This window comes from Setaria viridis, chromosome 3, assembly GCF_005286985.2.
Source record: "Setaria viridis chromosome 3, Setaria_viridis_v4.0, whole genome shotgun sequence".
In the NCBI taxonomy this organism is placed as follows: Eukaryota; Viridiplantae; Streptophyta; class Magnoliopsida; order Poales; family Poaceae; genus Setaria; species Setaria viridis.
The window spans coordinates 16,836,911-16,856,835 of record NC_048265.2 but is presented as its reverse complement, the minus strand read 5'-3'; the positions used below and the strand labels follow the sequence as shown (position 1 = coordinate 16,856,835).

Here is a 19,925-nt window from a genome sequence, read left to right as displayed (position 1 = left end):
GGCATGCGTGTGGCTGGACAACACTCAAGGTCTCCATGCGTTAGGCGGCGTGTGAAGAAAAATTATCTTTGTTCAATCATTTTAAACAAACAAATCGTACATCTACAAATCAAGGAAACCAATCTAAAAGTTCCGCATAGACATCGTATTTGCACATCTTATTGCTTTATACTTAGTATAAACACAAAGGGAAGTAGAGAATGATTTATAGATTCTTATTATACTAAATCAACCACGTATTTAATTATGTGTAAATCTATTTAATTTTTAAATACATGTAAATCTATTTAAAAATTTTAAGAAGGATAAGAAAGGAAAGTACATGCAAGTACCAATGGTACTTTAAAAGTATTGTAACAAAGCTCCAACACTAATGTATCTTCTTATCACTAACTTATCTTCTTATTGTTGTGATTAAAATTCATGTGTTCCAAACACCACTTTCTGTACATTCTTGTATTTTTCCTATCTTTTGTTTTACTACATTTTTATTATATTCATGCGGTTTTTTCCCTTTCCTCTGTTTTCTATTCCTTCATTCCAAACAGACCTAATTCCAAACAGACCTAAAGCTCTTTCTTTGGCAAAAAAAAATGTGGTATGTTGCTCTCCTATATCTAAAAAAGTATCAACTGCGAATTCCTTTTGCCTATTTCCTTCTCTTACGCATTTTTTATTCTGGCTATGCTAAATCCTAATATGTACACAAATACACAAACCCATGAACAAAATGCACCCGTGCAAATAAACGGGCGAACCGCTTCAGACGGGACGTTGTGCATGTTACCAAACCCTTCATAAACGGGCGAACCGCTTCAGACGAGACGTTGTGCATGTTACCAGGCCCTTCACGGATGCACTGAGAGGCACGCTACACACATGAACACTGGATCGGCCTAGCCGCTGGTATCTACAGAATCGTGATGGAACTGTGCAGGTGGCTGGTAGCACGGACGAGTGGTCGGAGATTCACGATCAATGCGTCTCCATCTCGTCCTCATCTTGGATGTCGTGGCGAGCTCCGAGGGTGCGCTCGCGGTGGCGGTTTGCTGCGCTGAGCCGTACGCGAGGTGTGGCGACTAGCTTTCTCGGCTAGTGGAGGGGCGAGATGGAGATCCATGATGCAGCAGTGGTGGAGAAGGCAAAAAATGGAAGCAATTTTCCATGCTAATCATCATTTCCTTTTTTATGGAGCGTGTGTGCAGCTGGACAAACACAAGGTCTCCATGCGTTAGGCGGCGTGTGAAGAAAAAAGATAATTTTGTAAAATCATTTTAAAGAAACAAATTGTACATCTATACGTCAAGGAAACCAATTTAAAACTTTGGCATAGACATTATATTTCACATTTTGTTATTTTATATGACATCATAATAAATATACAACTGCAAATGTTTTCTTTAATGATTTTCTTTTCTGATGTGTTTTTCATTCTCGCTATGTTCAAACCCACAAACAAAATGCACCCGTGCAGATAAACGGGCGAGCCGCGGACGCTGTGCAATGTGCATGTTACCGGGATCCTGCAACGGCTGCACCACAACCACGCCACACACGTGAGCACGGGACAGGGGAAGCGAGCGATCGGCCCGGCCGCCGGTATCTACGGTATCGCGACGGAATTGTGCAGGTGGCTGGTGGCACGCACGAGTGGCCAGGGGACTCACGATCGACCCGTCTCGTCCTCGTCTTGGATGCCGTGGCGAGCTCCGAGGGCGCGCTTGTGCCCTGGCCGCGTGCTCCGTGGAAAAATATGGCGCTCGCGACAAACCTCTTCGGCGCTCTGATCTGGAGGGGGTGGGTGGAATCTGAGCCTAGCAACGGCGCCGTCCCCTGACAGCGCCGAAGGGAGATCCACGCGGGGCGCGCCGCGGGCGTTTTGGCGCTTCTCGGCGGCGCGCCCCGCGCGCGCGACGGACAGGTCACAGGCGTTTGCTCGCGCTCGGAACACTTGGCGGCAGCAGCGGGGTGCGCGGCCACCGGCCAGGTGGCCTTCACCATCAGGGACTCGGGGTCTCGGCTCGGCGCAGTAGGTGTGGGCGCCGGAGGCTAGGGAGAGAGCAGAGACCAGAGAGGTCCGGGTGCCGCTGAACCTGGACTCGGATACGGGAACTGTTCACCGTCCACTCAGTCCGTTGCTAGAAGCCTGGCTGAGTTACGCCTGTTTGGTTACCATGGGTGGATGTTTGGATCCATGAATTAATTTTTAGTTTGGAAACGTCAACTAATTATAAAACTAATTGCATAAGTCACGAATTAGTCTTCATTTATGCAATTGGTTTTGTAATTAACCTATATTTAATACTACTAATTAGTATCTAAATATTCGATATGACAAGAACTAAACTTCCTCAATGCAAACACCCCCTTATTCCACCCATTTTGGTCCCTTTTAATCCCTAAAGTACCAAACAGGTGGACTAAACCCTTTAGTCCTTTAGTTCAAGCGAGGTGGACTAAAGCCCTGGAATACCCTCCTGCCCCTCATTTATTGCCCATCCCGAACCCTCCCTCCGCCACCGCCGCCAGCCTCCCTCCCGCCTGCCGCCCCCGTCGCCGCCCTCCCGCCCAGCCCTCCCTCTGCGTCGAGCTCCTGCCGCAGCCCGCCGCCACCTCCTCCACGACCTCCTTCTCAACCTGCAGTCGTACCGCCGCCGCCTCCAGCTCCTTCACCCGCCAGAGGTTTGGGCTTCGCGGCTTCCGTCTTGGCTGGGGGTGTGAGCGTTGTGGCATGGCCGCTGGGCTGTGGAGCCCAATTGTCACCAGTGACGCTGAGCCATATGGTCAGCACCCACGGCGTTCGGCTGCTGGGAGAGAGGTCCTTGCCGAAGATCCTCATGCATTCCTCACGTGGTGCGGGTGCAACGGCGAGGGCGGATTGGAGCCCCGCGGACTAGGCGAGGGACGCGCGAACGTACCCCGGGCACGGCGTCGGCTCCGCGCGGGTGAGGGTCGATGGCGGCCCAGGCATGGTGGCCAGAGGCCAGCGCGTGGCCCGACCCTCCCGTGCTCTCCGGGAAGGAGAAGTACATGGACGCCAGGTAGTACATCTCGGCGTCAGTGATCCGGTCGAGGTGGAGGCGTCTGGTGGAAGCGATGTGAGCTAGGCTGGAGCAGCTGGATTAGGAGGAGACCGCACTGGAGTTCCTAGATGGAGTTCCCTGCGAGGGGTATTATCGTCTTTGTTCATATAATTTAATGGACTTTAGTTCTTGAATCCAAACAGGATACGGGGCTTAGGGCCTGTTTGGGACTGCTCCGCTCCAAGTTTTGCAGTTCTGCTCCAGATTCATCTTGCCAAACACCTCCAACTCCAACTATACCAACTCCAGAAAAAAGGTGGATCTGGAGGGCGACTCCAAGGTTTTTCTGGAGCTTCTCAAAGGGTGCTCCCGAAAAACTAGTTTCATACCTTCTCTTGGAGTTGGGTGGAAATTACCCACCAATACCAATGTTTACACGTACCGCTTTGAGGAAAAAGAAAGCAACACCTCGCGACACGTCTCCTGTTCCGCCACCGCCCCCTCCCTCGCGACGCGTCTCTCCCCCTCACGACGCCTCTTCCTCCTTCTCCGCCGCCATCTCCCCTTCCTCCGGTCGTTCCACCCGCCGACGCCCATGGCTGGGCGCGGCCTGGCTACCGGCATGCATCCCCTAGCCGCCGCTGATTTGGGCCTGGAGGATGCCCAGGCTGGAGGCGGCCGTGCCTATGCCACCACCAGCGCCCGCGTCGGTGCCTGTACGTGGACGCCGGCGTGTTCGGGGCCGGCCACGAGCCGCCGGCCTGGGGTTGCGCCTGCGCCACCCACCCCTTCAACCCGGTCATTGACGAGTGCTCCACCGGCGACCTCACTAGCTTCGCCATGTTGGCCAACACCACCAACGACACCGACCTGCTGTACCCGGAGGCGTTCGCCGCCATCGATGTGTGCGCACCCGGCCGCCTCCTGGTGTCGCGCCCCGCAGCGGCCACCGGCGTCACGGGGTTCTCCCGGTAGGCCGTGACTAGCTCTCGCTGCCATAGCAGCTCACCGCGCAGCGCGGCTTCGGCGGCAGGTTCGCACTATGCCTCCCGGCCTTCATGGCGTTCGGCAACACGCCGGTGTACCCGAGGACAGAGTCACGGGGCCTCGTCGAGTACACGGGCTTCATCCCATACGCGCCGCTCCTCGCGAACCTGAGGAACCCCAGCGGCTACATCCCCGTCAAGGGCATCTCCATGTCCTGGCACGGTGTGGACGTGGCGGCCTCCCTGCCCAGCGTTACGCTGGACCTCGACAGCCGCACCGGTCGAGGCGGCGTCGTGCTAAGCATGGTCGCTCCCTGTAGCGGCCACCGGCCGAGCTCGAGGGCGCCATGTGCATCAGGATCCTCGAGATGGGGCCGAGCGCCATGCCGGTTGATGATGAGCCGGCAGTGGTGATCGGCGGGGAGACGATGGAGGACAACCTGCTGGTGTTCGATCTGGAGAAAGGGATGCTGGGTTCAACATGTTGTTGGACTTTCAGTTGACCAGCTCATACAGCTCTAACCTGAGTCGCCTTTGAGCCGGTAACAGAGTGTTGCACTTATACTCCAGCAGCGCAAGCTTTGTAGGCATCTCTGTTGTTGCGTGAACATTTTGCAGCAGTATCATTGTGATCCTCAGGCACAATGCACAACAAATTTCAAGCCATCTCGCTCCATTTTCCCGTTGCCTGTGCTATACCACTATGTCTGTAGTCGGATCTTCACTTGTTAGCTCTAGATAACTGATGCTGATCAAATGCACTATGGATTTAAGATAAAATGCATGAATTCATCAACGCAGTTAACAGATACAACCAAAAAGAAATTCTATGTAATGCAACCCTCGTACGTTTAGTTCAAACGTACTATTGGAACGAAGATAAAGTGCTTAAGTTTGTTGATTTTTCTCCCGAAAGCGACGGGTACTGTAGCGGCGTAGCAAAAAACCACCCAAGGGCAAGAGTGGCTATTCCCACCAGTTACTATAATTCTTGGAGCTGAATTTGCATCCGATAACCAAACAGGTACATAGCTCCCTATTTTTCTCGGAGTTGATGGAGTGGAGCTTTTAAAAGTGGAGTTAATAGAGTGAAGCTGTTTTTTTTAGTGGAGCAGCAGTCCCAAACAGACGTTGCAGAGTTGTAACAGCGAGCTTGGGTGCGCCGTTGACCGTCCACACGGTTTTTCTGTGAGCCCCGGATCTTCCGTGAAGTTTGTTCGCCAAGAAGTTTGTAACAGCTTACCTTAACAGAATGACGCTGGAATGGCGCCCGAAGACAAGCGTGTGGAGGATCATCTCGACTTGGGCCTTGGGTGGGTTTTTTGGTCGCAGCTAAGTAGCCCAAGGCCCCAAGCAGTCCAAAATCTTACACTGCTAGACTGGACCCAAAAGTTTAGTCCAGAAGCATTTCATACAGCCCACTAGGCCGAAAGGAAGAAATGCGCTCGGCCCACCGAAGGCGGAGCGGCGGCCCTCCACCACCACGCGCACGCTACCCCCCAACCAAGCAAACAAGCACACAGGCGAAAAAACGGAACGCGGCCGCGGCACACGCAAACGGCGAAGCATTCCTCGTCTCCACGCAGCCCAAGCTACCCCGCAATTCCCCAACCCCGAAGGAAGCGACGCCCGAGCACGACCGGACCGCACCGCCCCCTCTCACGGAGCCGAACCGTCTAGAAGCGTCGCCGCCGTCCCCGCCCGCCCGCCACCCCGCCGGCCCGCTCGCGCCGTCGCACGCTGCCCTAGGGTTCCGCGGGGCGGGGGATCGCCGGAGATGGACTGGAGCGCGGTGACGGCGGAGGACTTGGTGGACGCGCTGCGGGAGGTGGACTGGTCCACGCCGCCGCGGCCCGTGCCGGAGTTCTTCTCCCGCTTCACCGTCCCCCGCTCCTACTCCAAGTGGACCAGCCGCCTCAAGTGCAACCTCTACTAGTACGATCCGCCTCATCCCCTAACCCCTCACCATTTAGATGCATAGTGTTTACTTTTCCGTGCCTCGCGCATCCACGATTTGTCCGGGACTCGCGTACTGGGTTGAATTTGAAGGTTTAGTCAGGAATTTATGTTTGTGGGCCAGGTTTTGCCTGCTTGCGCTAGGATTTGCGGGCTTCTAGAGTGAATTTTTGCTGGATCAGGCGTTTTCCTTTTTTCTGGAATGTGTAGATTAGGGTGTGCGTGCACGCTCGAGCTTGTGCTCCTTTGATAGCTCCAGCCTGCAGGACATGTTGTTTGTACTGCTAATGCAGATAAATCGGGTGCAGATCCCCTTGATTTAACTAGCGAATTCCACTGTCCAATCTCAGCCCTTGTTTTATGCCCATGGCTCACATACTGGCAGAAGATGTCAAGGCTAAGAAAATGTATGCTGCTCATAGGAGTGCATTATATTTTTTATAGTTCTGGCAAGTTAGGTCCCAATTAAGGAGTTACATAAGAGGAAACTGTGTCTGGTCGTGTGTTAGCCCTTTTAAAACTTTGATGAATTGATAGTATGGTGATACAGATCATCAGAGCAGCCCTCTGTATTGATCTCTGCAGGCTCAGCTTGTTTACCGGCTTACATATGCTGGATTAGGATCTGTTCAATGATGGGGATAAGCTCAGTTCTTCCAGATTTTCATTTACCTATATGAAGTGGCTTACTCTGTGGTGGAGAAATGTGTGTATGTGCATATGATCGTGTACACCAGTGTTAGAAGCTTAGAGCTTTAATTTTGTGTAGGAACCCATGAATTTATAAGAAAAGCACGATAGACATGACTTTCTTTGTTTTCTTTTATTAACTTTAGATATGTCCAGCTCAGAGAGGTGTAAAGTGCAATAGCCAACTTGTTGGACAGGCATACAGACATATGGTTTATATTGTTTTGTGTTTCTTCTTGGATTAACTTCTTAATTTTTCGATTTGCAGCTACAGGACAAACTATTTCATCTTGATCATGTTCATCCTTGGTAAGGAAAATGATATACAAGCTTTCTTTTAGTCCTATTTATAGGCTGATATTGACATGTGCTACCATGGGTATACGTAGGGATGGGCTTCCTTTGGAAGCCGGTTGCAATCCTTGCAGCTTTTATGACTGGACTCAGTATCGCATTTCTTAATGACAGGTAAGCAAATACTTATAGCTACAACCATTCCTATGCTTGTACTTGTAATTTGGTTCTCTTTATAGTTTTTCAATTGTTCAGTCACACAGGTAAATAGTTCTTTTACTCTGAACTGAAAATAAGTTGTGCCATTCATACTTCTTTAATTAAAAACTTTCTACTGTAAGCTTCAGTAGTGTCTAGCTATCAGTTTTTCATTTCTATTGTAAACTTCAGTAGTGTCTAGCTATCAGTTTTTCATTTCTACTGTAAACTTCAGTAGTGTCTAGCTAGCAGTTTTTCATCTTTGGATCAATGAAATGCTGTTCATTTTGAGGCTGCTATTTGGTGTTAGCCCTATCTTGCAATTTATATAATAAACTGGACATTTGGCATTCTATTCGTTTGACAGATAACCTCATTTTGTGCAAGGTAACAGTGGAACATTGACAATTTGCAGTTTTCTACTTCAGTTGATGCTCTAGTCAAGAGTTCTTTTTTGTTATTTTTTAAGCCGTAGGTTCAGGTGAATATGAGAGAGCACAATACTGTTTCCAAAAGCCTCACAAATTATTAAAGATTGCATGAAAATACCAATGTAGAATTCAAAGATATTGATACTGCACACATGTTTTCATATTTGATTGTGCTAGACAAGGCCCCAAATTATAAGTTATCTGTGGATATACTGCGTGGGCCTCTTGAACCTGATCCCCCCCCCCTTTTTTTTTTTGGGGGGGGGGGGGGGGTTCATCTTTGAGGGGTGTTCATATTTGAGGATTCATGTAAGTTTGATTCTGTGTGCAGCAATTTGTTGCATTAGAATATTATACCTTTGTTCTTGTTCCTTGATTCAGTCTAACCTACCAAAAGACCAGATACTATGATAATTTTGACTTTCTGGTGACGATTGAAATATTGGAAGTGAAGACAAACAATTGTATATTCAACTGTTAAGTTCTCATTTGATGTATTTATCTCGGTCTATTGGATTGGAACTATGAAAAGATCAATAATATATCTACATTTCGCATTGCTGTTAAGAATGATGTGTCCTAGCTTATCCACAATGTAACCAACATTAGAACAGTTATTATTTACCTTGAGTTTATTTGCGATTCATGGTTCTCAAATTTTGTGCCAAGAAATCATCTTTTTTTGTGATTATTATAAACTGACTATTATGTTTGATATTTCAGTTTTGCAGTCACTTTCAATGAGAAAGTCACAAGGACCGTGAGACAATTTTCACCACATTTAGCTGCAAAGATGAGGCCACCGATAACGTGGGTATCTTAGTTTCTGATATTTCTTTTTCTTGTATGTTTTATTGTGGGTAAATACAATGTGATGCTAATATCATTTTTAACGACATATTCAGCCCTGTTCTTCGTGGTCGACCAAGCTCGAAGAGATCGATTCATATTTGTGGGCGACCTAGATGGGTGTTTGTCCTGTTCTTTTCTGCAGGTATGCTAAAACTGGACTTTGTAAAATGCTATATTTCACCATAATCTTCAAAACTGACACCACCTGTTTTCTTGGTTGCAGTTAGCTGTATACTCTGGTTGACCTCATGCAGTCTTCTCACAGTCCTCTGGGCACTTCTCATTGCTCTATTCGGTATGTCCAGTGCATGGTTTTGAAATCCATTGTATCACGTGCAATGCCCTTAATTATGATCTTTTTTTGTTGTGCAGCAACGGTGCTTCATGCAAGCTTCAGAACACCTAATTTGAAAGCACGTCTGAATACATTCAGAGAGGAATTCCGGGCTGTTTGGAGGAATTACAGTGAGCTTTAAGATCTCCTTTGTTTCTCATGTAAGTACCTCTTTCACTGTCTAGGTCCTCATTCTATCTGTACATGTATTTGCTACTCCCTCCGTTTCAAATCATAGGTCGTTTTGGCTTTTCTAAGTTCATAGATATTATTTTGCATCTAGACATACACTATATCTAGATGCATCTGAAAAACTATGTACCTAAAAAAGCCAAAACGACCTACAATTCGGGACGGAGGGAGTACATCATTTGTTTCCATGGCATGTCATTTCAGTATGTTCATATCAGCCTGCACATGCCATACATTGTTGATTCATGTATTTTTCAATGCAGTTCATGTGGTAAGAAAAGGTGTCTCGCGCTGAAACATCCATGCTATTTGTGTGCTGTGCTGGGAGATCTAGATGAAGGCCGCTGCACATTACTACGTGGATTACTTGCTCTTTTGGGAGGTGGATTTGGGTCAGGTTGATTCAGTGGGCAATGCTATGCCTTGCATACGACCTGACTTCTCCCTAACTGAGCATCGGAGAAAGGACAGCATGTAAAGGATGTAAAAAAGTACCCTGATCTCAATCAAACCATATGTTGTTTGTTGAAATGACTAGTTTGTGTTACATTCTTTTTTGGATCATCATATGTTTGGTGACTATAATCTCGTTTGAGCATTTGTTTTGAGGAAGTTGATTTAGAGTGAATCGATTAAGATCTTGCGGATTATCTAACTTCCAGCTGTTCACTCATCAAGTATTCATGATCTGAGAACCTTTGCTTTGGGGCAGCGCATGGAAGCACATTGGTAGACTAAGGGCATGTTTTCATCTTCGGTTTGTAAAAATTTGGATTGTTGATTGTAAAATCCGTAGGTCCAAAAGCTACTAGCTGTTTTGCATCTTTGGATTGCGGTTTTTCTCTCTTATACGTTGATCCATCTTTCCTCCCACCCCTCGCCCTCTCCCTCATTCTCTTCATGTGGGGAGAAGATACTGCTGCTCTCCTGTATTGGCTTGGCATAATCCAAGCGCAAAAATAGAAGCCCCACGATTTGCTTTTTTCCTCCATTTCCCTTCCGTCCTTACATTCACAATCCAAAGCAGAAACAAACACACCATAAAACTCGATTTATAATAACAAAAGTAAAACACGATGAGATAGTTTTATTCTTTCCACCGGATAAATATTAGGAACCTTGTCCTTTAAAAAGATTTTGCCATCTGGAGACAATCTGAACTAGCCTTATATTCTACGCAATCATAGAGAATGGGTAGTTACAAAATGGCAGGCAGCTAAATGTATCATTGAGCAGGAACAAAATCTCAAATGAAGGCAATCTACAGCAATGAACTTTTACTCGCCATTGCTCTGTTCAAGCAAAGATTCTCACTGGCAGACCACTGGAATTGGCAGTCTAATCATGTGGCAAAGCTTCTGTCGCCAGCATCCCCCAACCCTGGAACTATAAAACTGTGGGCACAAAACAACAAAGGAAGTCGTTACTCGTTAATCACCAGAAGCAAGGGCCTTTGTGCAGCAATAACAAGCACCAATTCGAACTCCATGAGTTTGCAACTAGCTGATAAAAGTTTAGAATAATACCCTTTCTCATTTACTTCTGGATCAATTATTCCTGTGTACACATGGAGCCTGGAATGGAAGAAAATTGTAAGTACTGCATGCCAGATGAACTTGTTATAACACATAAGATCATTTGTCCTTACCCAGGGAACTTGTTATTGAGCTTTTGCAGCGCAGGAGGTGCTGCAACAGCAGATACCTGAATTGGGGGAATGATAGTGTTAGAGGTTGGTAAAATGGTTAAGTAACAGAAGCATATGGAAGTTTGACCAACTTACAACTTTAATCTGCTTGCTGGTAACTCCACGTTCGATTAACAAGTCAATAGCAGCAACAATCGTCCCACCTAAAGAAATAAACCAAACGTACTTTATGATGCTTAGAGATTTACATCATGCCATGCCATGCTGGTTACATGGACCAACAGTCTACAATTTGTATTTCCACCTTTCATATCTATAAAAAAAAAAGCACAAATCATCATTTGTCACAACTTCATTACTCATTAGTACCACATTGTCCAACTGCTAGCAACAGTTTTTCACTTTTTTCGTGCATACTGATTAGGTACGGAACTAGCTTTTATTTTTCCTTTTGGGAAATTGGTATGTTCAAATTAAGAACCTTAGGCAGAACACAAGTTGTTTATGTAGAGCTAAGGGCTTACCAGTGGCCAGCATTGGGTCAACAACTAGCACACGAGTCCCCTCTGGAATCTTGTCTGGCAGGCTGGATTGAAAAGGAAAAAAGTAGTTATTGGGGTACTCTAACTGTGTAGGCATTTAAGGTCTTTGGCAGTGCTGGTAGAAAGAACAAATCAGCATAATAAGGAAGTGACGTGACATTAGCTAACACAAAGCATAGTACTTGCTATAACAAATAACTAGTACATATTATAATAGTATCGAGATAGCAAATGACCTTTTTTTTGTTAACATTTACATTCTGTACTAACACTACTATGTTGCAAAAGGAGAAAATAAGGGATTTCATATTCGAGAAAAAAGCGGGGTTCACTTGCATAATCAAAAAATATAAAACTGCATTTGAAAAATCGGTATGCTTAGTAGTCTAATAGGGTCTTGTGACCCAAAAGCAACAACCAAAGCAAATGCTTAAACTAAAGCATGGGGCAACCCAATTACTCCCTCCGGGTAAAAACATACTTGACGCTTTTAAATTTTAAAGGTTTCAAGGTGCAACTTGGACCACTATTTTTTATTATAACAGTTTAAAATAATTAGATAAGACCCTAGTCAAAGAGTCAAACATTGGTGATCAAAGGGAGAACAATATGGTGCATGAGAACATAAAGTAGAGCTTGCAGGATGAAGGAAACATACTTGTTCAGATATATTGAAGGTTCAAGTGTTTCTTCATCTCTACGAAGGCCTTCATGTTTCAATGAAATGGATCAGATAAGAATAAGAGCTCAAGTTTTCAGGATGAGTATTGGTTTGTTAAGTAATTGACACACACCAACTAAAGTTTACAGAATATGCTGATAACTCTCATAAGCTTCTTAGTTTACTTAATATTTTTTCACACATGCATTATTGGCAAGCAGAATACTACAGTGGTGGTTAAGTACAGTAAAGATAGTCACCATATTTCCAACTTTATGCATCTGATGCGCAAACATGCATGCATCAAATCTAGAATCTCAAGCATTGGTATTAGTACACAGGGAAACAAAATAAATCATCTTGGAATGCTGGAATATGGGTCATGAAGCTTAATTAGCAATATATGAGCATAAAAGGCTTATTAGTTTTTCCTTTTTTAAAAAAAAGAACAGAATTTGACTCTAACTTGCTTAGACATAAAGAGACAAAACATCGTCTAAGCAACTTACCAAGGTGATAGGTCTTGGTGGCTGGCAGAACTGATGAAGCTTGTTCAGCTAGTGCAAGACCAGCTCTCAGTATTGGAATAACCTGTTAGACATGCTAATAGAAAGACTAAATATAATCGCAGACACTACAGATGTCATGTACAATATCCAGTGTTATGAAACAGACTTACCAGAACAGGCTCTCTTGGATCAATAAATTCAACACTAGCTACAGCTACAGGTGTTTCAATCTCTCCTGTGATTGTAGGCTGCAAGGGTTCAAAATGATTTATCATGATTTCTGATGTACAATCGACAATGGTGTGTTGATTGATGTGTCTGAGAATGGCTGAAATCCACACATGTTTTTGTGGACCAACACAATGTTCCTGATAGAAAGATAAGGGAGCAGGTCCATGGCTTGGTGGTAGTGGGGGTGGGGGTGGTTTCCATAATAAAATACAATACAAAGCTATCTTTTTGAAAAAAAAATACATGTGAAAATTGTGGCAGTGAAACATTTAAACAATGTAGTGAGTTTTGATTCAGATGTTACTGGCATTCAACATTATTACATACAAATATCATTATCCATATGATGCCAAAACTTCGCTTTACATTGATTTAACTAACACAATTCAATTCAACTTTAAAGCATTACAGATGCAAGAAGAATAACAGATGATGCTCATCCATGCAAAAGATTTCAACTCACCAACCAATCTCTGGATGCTTCATATATGAGCAGCCGACCAAGCTCGGACATAGCACTCTCTATCACAACAATGAAGAACTGCTCAGTGAAATCCTATCATATTGCTTTGTTAGTAGTTACAAGAACTAGCTCAGTTTATAGCTGGGTGAATTCGTTTATTTGTCTCTTGGTTCACCAACAGCAAAAAAAAACCAACCCAGGCCAAACAAAATTTCCTCATGCAACTAATTCCACCGACTGGTTGGGTTCAGTTACTACTATTATCCAGTTTCTACTAAGGCATTCAGAAGCACACTCACTGAAGATGGCGCAGGGTGTCTGCTCATTGCGCAGAACGGAGACCCAATGCTTTATCAGCGGGTGCGGCGGGACGAACACCTGCGAAAACAGACACGTCACGCCCCACGCCACACGAGAAAACCACCCAAGTGCACAGGCACGTGCCCAATAGATAACAAAAGCCAACGAACAGATGGAGGCAGAGTCAGATCCGCACCAGCATCTGTCCGCCGGATGTGGGCGATCTCGTGCTCGTAGCGTCGGGGCCGGCCGCCCTTGCCGCCGTCGGAGTCAGGCTCGGCGCGCGCACGGGCAGCGGGGCCGGGGCTGTGAGGCGTGCGGAATTGAGGAGCACGCGGGAGGGGAGGAAGCAGCGGGAGGCCGGAGGGAGGTGCTGACGCGCGCACGAGCGGAGGTGGAGGGGCGCCGACGCGGCCGTGGCCGTGGTGGGCGAAGGCATCGCGAGGGCGGGGCGGGTGTGCGGATGGCGAGCGAAAGCGAGAGCAGTGAGGACTGAGGAAGGGGACGAGGTGGGATACGGTGGGGTCACCGCGCCGTTATGCGCACAGTACACTTGACGCATCTTCGAGGTGCCGTGGCGGTGGCGTGCGTGCCTGTGTTTTCTCTGAGGTTTTACTGAAGACTCGTTAGTTTATCGCAAATTTAGGGGGTGTTTGTTTGCTCAGTCCCTCCTAAAATTTCTGTTACATTAAATATATTAATTAGAAGTATTAAATATAGACTAATTACAAAATCAATTGTAAAGATGGAAACTAATTTATAAGACGAATCTATTAAGGCTCCCTTTGGTTGGACTTTCCAACCTGCTTTTGCTTTTGCAAAAGCCAAAAGCCAACCAAAGAGCCTAAAAGCTCTACGTGCTTTTGTCCAAAAGCTACTTTTGCTCTAGTACAAAATCAAAAGCACCTTCCCCCCTGCTTTCAAGTGCTTTTGGGGTAAAAAATTACCCACCTGCCACTGGTTATGATGTACCCTTTCAGATCTATTTTCTCCCGCACGCACAGACCTCTCCTCTCCTCCGTTCACTCGCACAGCGCCATCTCCCCACCCGTCGCCCGCCGGCCTTCCTCCCCTGGCCGTCGGCCGGCCATCCGCCTCCCCTGGCCGCCCGCCGGCCGTCCGCCTCCCCTGGCCGCCGGCCGGGCACCATCGCCGCCCCTGGCCACCGGGCCTCGCGCCGCCGCCCCCTGACGGCCGTCCGCCACCCCCATCGTTAGGCCCCCGCCGCCGGCCCCGTGACGCCCGCCACCGGCCCCCATCGCCAGGCCGCCGTCGATATCCCCCGGAAGGACGCCGCCGCCGCCCCCTAATTGCCGCCGCCGGGCCCATCACCGCCCCCCCCCCCCCGACGCTCGACGCCGCCCCCATAGTCGCCCCCCCCCCCCCCCCGCCGCCCGAGTGACGCCCGCCGCCGTCCCCCATCGCCGGGCCGCCGTCGCCGGGCCATCTGACGGCCGCCGCCACCTCCTAATCGCCGCCCCCCCCCCCCCCGACGCTCGCCGCCGCCCCGTAACGCCCGCCGCTGGGCTCTCGTCGCCGCCCCCCTGAGGCTCGCCGCCGGCCCCCTGACGGCCGCCTCCTCCTCCTGACGCCCGCCGCCGGGCCCCCATCGCCGCCCCCCGACGCTCGGCGTCGGCCCCCAACGCCCGCCGCCTCCCCTGGCCGCCGGGGCTCCATCGCCACCCCCCAACGGTCGCCGCCAGCTGCCGGGCCCGCGTCGCCCCCTGAGCGCCCGCCGCCGGGCCCTGAGCGCCCCCTGAGCGCCCGCCGCCCCCTTGAACAGGAGGGCGCCCCATCGCCGGCGCCCCCCATCGCCGGCTCCTGCCCCTGCTCCTGGTGACTGACCAGGAGCATATAGTGGTATGTATCAACTAATTTTTTTATAATTTATAACACTTGTTTAGGGTAAATTATTTACACTAATTCAATTGTTTTATGTTGCCAGGTACAATTACAACACAAAATCAAATAGGAAGCTACCTGCGAAAAGGAATTTCTTGAGGTATGAATAATCAATTGTACTGGTATTTGACTTACCTATCAACATCCACTATAGCCTGCTTATGAGATAAAGCACTTCTCTACTATCAGTATGGTTAAATGTAAAATGATAATTCAAAACTGTATAATGGATGAATCGTTTGTACTTTGACATCTATGCTTATTTATTTCCCATTAGTTTAATAGTTGGATAGTTGGCTTCATAGTTATGACTTAGCTTAGTTCTTATGAGTTTTCTTTGATTGGTTGAAGAATGGGTGATAAGGCGGATTGGGGTGATACTTTTTTAAGGCATTTGATTGATGCTTGCAAAGAAGAGATTGAAGCAGGGAATAGGCTGATGGGAATTTTCACTACTACCGGTTGGAAGAACGTTGTTTCCAAGTTTGCAGAAAAATCCGGTGATACGAGAATAAAAAAATAATTGAAGAACAAGTTAGATCTTCTAAAAAAGGAGTTGTTGGCGCTAGAAATCAACTGATCGAATTCCCAACGTCGGACACACGACCCGGGAGAATCTGCTTAACTCCTGTTCGGGTGATTGCCCTGGTGCGGTTCGCGCGGCGTGCCAGCCAATCTGACCTGTTGATTGGCAAGGAATTAAACGTGTCAATTCCCAGGGGTTGCGATCGGCTAAGGTTCCGATCTTGAGAAAGCTTATCAGCGAATCGGCCGATTTGCAGTAATAAGGAAATCGGCTATAATGCAACCGATTACCAGGCAACGTTTGTAAAGGAAACTGCTAGAGTAATCTAAACAACGCTACAGTGCAACACTAGGAATAGATCTGAGTCGGCTATGTGGAAAGCGATAAATTAAGTAACAAAATATAAGAAAGCCGAAAGTTCTAATTCCAAGCTGGATAAATGGTGATACAACTAGAACAACAGGTAAACCTAGAATTCTAGTAAATATCGATAACTGGTGAATAAATCTAAACGAAACGACAGCGATGCGCCCGAAGTTAAAGCTTAGAAATTACTCGATAAACGGAACTTACAAGATCGGCTGGAGGTCAAGTTGATGCAGCCCCGCCAACCCGTACGAACTCGTGAAAAAGAAGAAAAGTATTTAGCGAAGTCGCCTGCTTGAAAGTAAGTACGAGGAAAAAGTAGTATGCTGTATTGAGTTGATTGTTGTTTACAGATCTACAAGGGTGGCTATTTATAGCCCCGTACAGACGACTTCTTATCTGATTAGAACTCTATCCCTAAATTTAAACAGAAAACGAATATTTACAAGTACGATTCGTACTATTTTCACGCGCTTTGTGGGCTGACCTCTTCTTCATCTTCATAATCTTTTTTAAGCCCACATCGGCCCAACTATTCCAACTTCCTAATCGGCCGATCACCTTCTTTGGCATGGGGGTAACCGATCAAGACCCACACGTCGAGGGCTCAGATTCATCCCGATTCTGGGGACTAAGGTTGGACGAGGCGGAGATCCTCCCTCGTGGGGTCGGGCGCGTCCGACCTCAAGCCTCAGGGGTCGGGCGAGGCGGAGATCCTCCCTTGGAGGGTCGGTCGCGTCCGATCCCGAACCTCAGGGGTCGGGCGAGGCGGAGATCCTCCCTTGGGGGTCGGGCGCGTCCGATCCCAAACCTCAGGGGTCGGGCGAAGCGGAACTCCAAGGATCAATCAGCCGATCCTCGACTGTAACATCAATTGGCCGATCCTTGACTGTAGCACCAATCGGCCGATTTCCAATCGTCGCCCTTGTATCTCGCCGCATCTCCTAACTCCTTCCACTTCCAACGCCGATTTTACACGTGTCAAAATCTGGCGTCAACAGGAGTATGTCACGTTTATGGAGTTCAAGAATTGTGCAACTGGTCTTGGATGGGATGAGGCAAAACAAATTGTTGACTGCTCAGACGAATGGTGGGACGAACACCTTGCTGTAAGAACTATGTTTCTTGATAATTATATTCTTCCCATTCTTTCTTATGGTGTGCCTTGCTAATTTTTTTTCCTAATTGTAGAGATGCAACAATCGTGAGAAAGGAATCAAATGCCACCATATTAAGTTTCGAAAATAAGGACCCAAGTTTCTCGATGACCTGCATATCTTGTTTGGCAAGGCACATGTAACTGGGTCTTCTGCATCCTGCCCTGGAGATATATCATCCGATGAGGCAAGTGATGATAATGTGGATGAGGTAGTGAAACCTACGCAGAAGGATATGACAGTGAACCTAGGAAAAAGGAAACGCAAGGGTACCTCTATTGGTGTTGAAGAGAAGGATGAGAAGAGCCCATTCTTTCGTTTGTACAAGTCCACTTGTTTGAAGATAGAAAATGCTGCAGAGAGGATCTCCACAAGTGTTGAAGCATCATCAACTCCTCCAACTAACCTAGTTCCTACCATTACAGAGACTATGAAGATGGTGAAAGAATGTGGGGTGCAAGAAGGAACTGCTCTAATGCACACAGTCGCTTCCCTAATTGTTAAACCTGAATTTAGGGAGCTCTTTAGCTCTCTAGAAACAGCTAAAGGCAGACTGGATTTGATTGAGAGGGAGCTAGAAAAGGAGATGATGAAGCGCCACTGATTTGTTTGCCTGTTTGTCAAATTATTTATTATCATATGTGACAACAATTTCCCTATGTTGAACCATAATTTGTTACCCTATATTGAAACATTATTTATCTATTAGTGTGTTATGTTGAGCTTTTTCATTTAGTATTGTCAAGATATTTGTTGTATTTAATTATTAATGTACTAATATCTCATGTAGATGGATGATAGATTGGGAGATGTGGCTAAAGGAGGGCAAAAAGGACTACTACTGCTAGCTGAACTTGCACAGCATGCTGGTGCTATTGGAGAAATGGGCAAGTTGTATACTGAACGGTATTTGCACAAAGCTGAATACAGGGAAACGTCAGAAACTGGAATTCAATGGGTGATGAGGTGTATGTCACGTCCGAGATATTTTTATAAGATGTTTCGGATGAGCATCGAGATTTTCGATAAACTTCATAATTTGCTAGTCTCTACTTACGGATTGACCTCAACCAACAATGTTTCGTCTATTGAGTCATTGGCAATGTTCTTGTGGATCATCGGAGGACCACAATCTTTTTCACAAGCTGAAAATCGTTTCACATGGTCACTTTGGACAGTTCACATGAAGTTTCACGAAGTGTTGAAATGTTTGCGCAAGTTAGCTAAGGACAATATTAAGCCGAGGGATCCTACTTTTTCTACGGAGCATGAAAGGGTGAGAGAGGACCGTTTTTTGCCATACTTTAAAGGCGCAATTGGAGCAATAGATGGTTCACATGTCAAAGTGGTAGTACTAGTGGACGAAGTGGTTAACCACACATGCCGTCATGGATATACATCTCAAAATGTGCTAGCTATTTGTGACTTTGATATAAGGTTCACCTTTGCGGTTGCCGGGTGGCCGGGTTCTGCACATGACACACGTATCCTCAATCATGCATTGGCAAATTTTCCTTCATTTCCCATGCCTCCTAAAGGTATACATGATTCTTTCAACAAATTAGCAATATTTGTATTATTATGTACCTTACTAACTTGATTTTGTAGGAAAGTATTATCTCGTGGACTCAGGTTACCCAAACCGAATTGGGTATCTTGCGCCTTTCAAAGGAAGCACATACCATATACCAGAATTTCAGCATCGTTCGGGGCCTCCTCAAGAAAAGTACGAGATGTTCAATTTTTTGCATTCATCTCTTCGTAATGTCATTGAAAGGTCTTTTGGAGTCTTAAAGCAGAAGTGGCGTATTTTGAAGGACATGCCAAGTTTCTCACCTCGTACTCAGAAACATATCATTATGGTTTGTCTTGCATTGCATAATTTTATTCGTGATAGCAATTTGTGTGATAAAGAGTTCAAGAGATGTGATGATGATGAGGATTACTTGGTACAACATACATGTGGTATGAGACAAACACAAGGAGATGATAGTGACGATGTGGAGAATGAGGATACCATGAATACCATTCGCACTAGGATAGCTGATGCTTTGGTTAGTGCGAGAGAGGAGGAGAGTAATATTGAGGGCTGGCATCCTTGTATAGAACTTTTTGATGGATATAGTTCCATTTATGTGGACCAATTACTTTAATGGATGAAAAACATATAAAATTTATTTTTTGTTTCTTCTTAAAATAGTGATTTACATTTCAACTAGTGAACACATTATTTTGTTACGAGCAATTTGCATATAAACACACTCACAGACCTTTAGGGGCATTACAGGTATTTCTTACACAGCCTACAATTTCACAGCTCCTCTAACCAAACGGTCTTCTGCTTTTCCCACAGCTGCTTTCTCACAGCTGCTTTTCCACAGCCCACAGCTCACAGCAGCTTTTCCAAAAGCCACAGCCCAACCAAACACACCCTAAACCTAATAAGTCCATGATTTGATAATGTGATGCTAAAAAAATATGTGCTAATAATGGATTAATTAGGATTAATAGATTTGTCTCGTGAATTAGCTTCCATCTGTGTAATTAGTTTTTATAATTAGCTCATATTTAGTCCTCCTAATTAACCTCTGAATATTTGATGTGACATGAATTTTAGTCCGGACTAAAGATCCAAACACCCCTTTAGCCGACTCCTTTTTGCAA

The 19,925-nt window shown here is 46.3% G+C and overlaps 2 protein-coding genes and 1 pseudogene across 2 annotated transcripts; 2 read left to right on the top strand and 1 right to left on the bottom strand.

The window, feature by feature from the left end:
* The first annotated feature begins 2,955 nt into the window (after positions 1-2,955).
* Positions 2,956-4,423, top strand: LOC117849091 (chitinase CLP-like; annotated as a pseudogene).
* Positions 4,424-5,548: 1,125 nt separating this feature from the next.
* LOC117849422 (PRA1 family protein A1) lies at positions 5,549-9,611 on the top strand. The gene is made up of 8 exons (XM_034730963.2): positions 5,549-5,944; positions 6,924-6,964; positions 7,045-7,123; positions 8,302-8,388; positions 8,484-8,572; positions 8,654-8,725; positions 8,803-8,925; positions 9,220-9,611. The coding sequence occupies exons 1-7, from the start codon at positions 5,787-5,789 to the stop codon at positions 8,904-8,906; spliced, it is 630 nt and encodes a 209-aa protein (XP_034586854.1). The 5' UTR covers positions 5,549-5,786; the 3' UTR covers positions 8,907-8,925; positions 9,220-9,611.
* A 412-nt stretch (positions 9,612-10,023) lies between these two features.
* On the bottom strand, positions 10,024-13,843 carry LOC117849421 (uracil phosphoribosyltransferase). Its single transcript, XM_034730962.2, has 11 exons — positions 13,507-13,843; positions 13,310-13,388; positions 13,011-13,069; positions 12,487-12,564; positions 12,317-12,398; positions 11,805-11,853; positions 11,129-11,190; positions 10,740-10,807; positions 10,605-10,660; positions 10,483-10,530; positions 10,024-10,350 (listed from the first exon to the last, which is right to left on the bottom strand). The coding sequence occupies exons 1-11, from the start codon at positions 13,747-13,749 to the stop codon at positions 10,299-10,301; spliced, it is 876 nt and encodes a 291-aa protein (XP_034586853.1). The 5' UTR covers positions 13,750-13,843; the 3' UTR covers positions 10,024-10,298.
* Between the last annotated feature and the right edge of the window lie 6,082 nt (positions 13,844-19,925).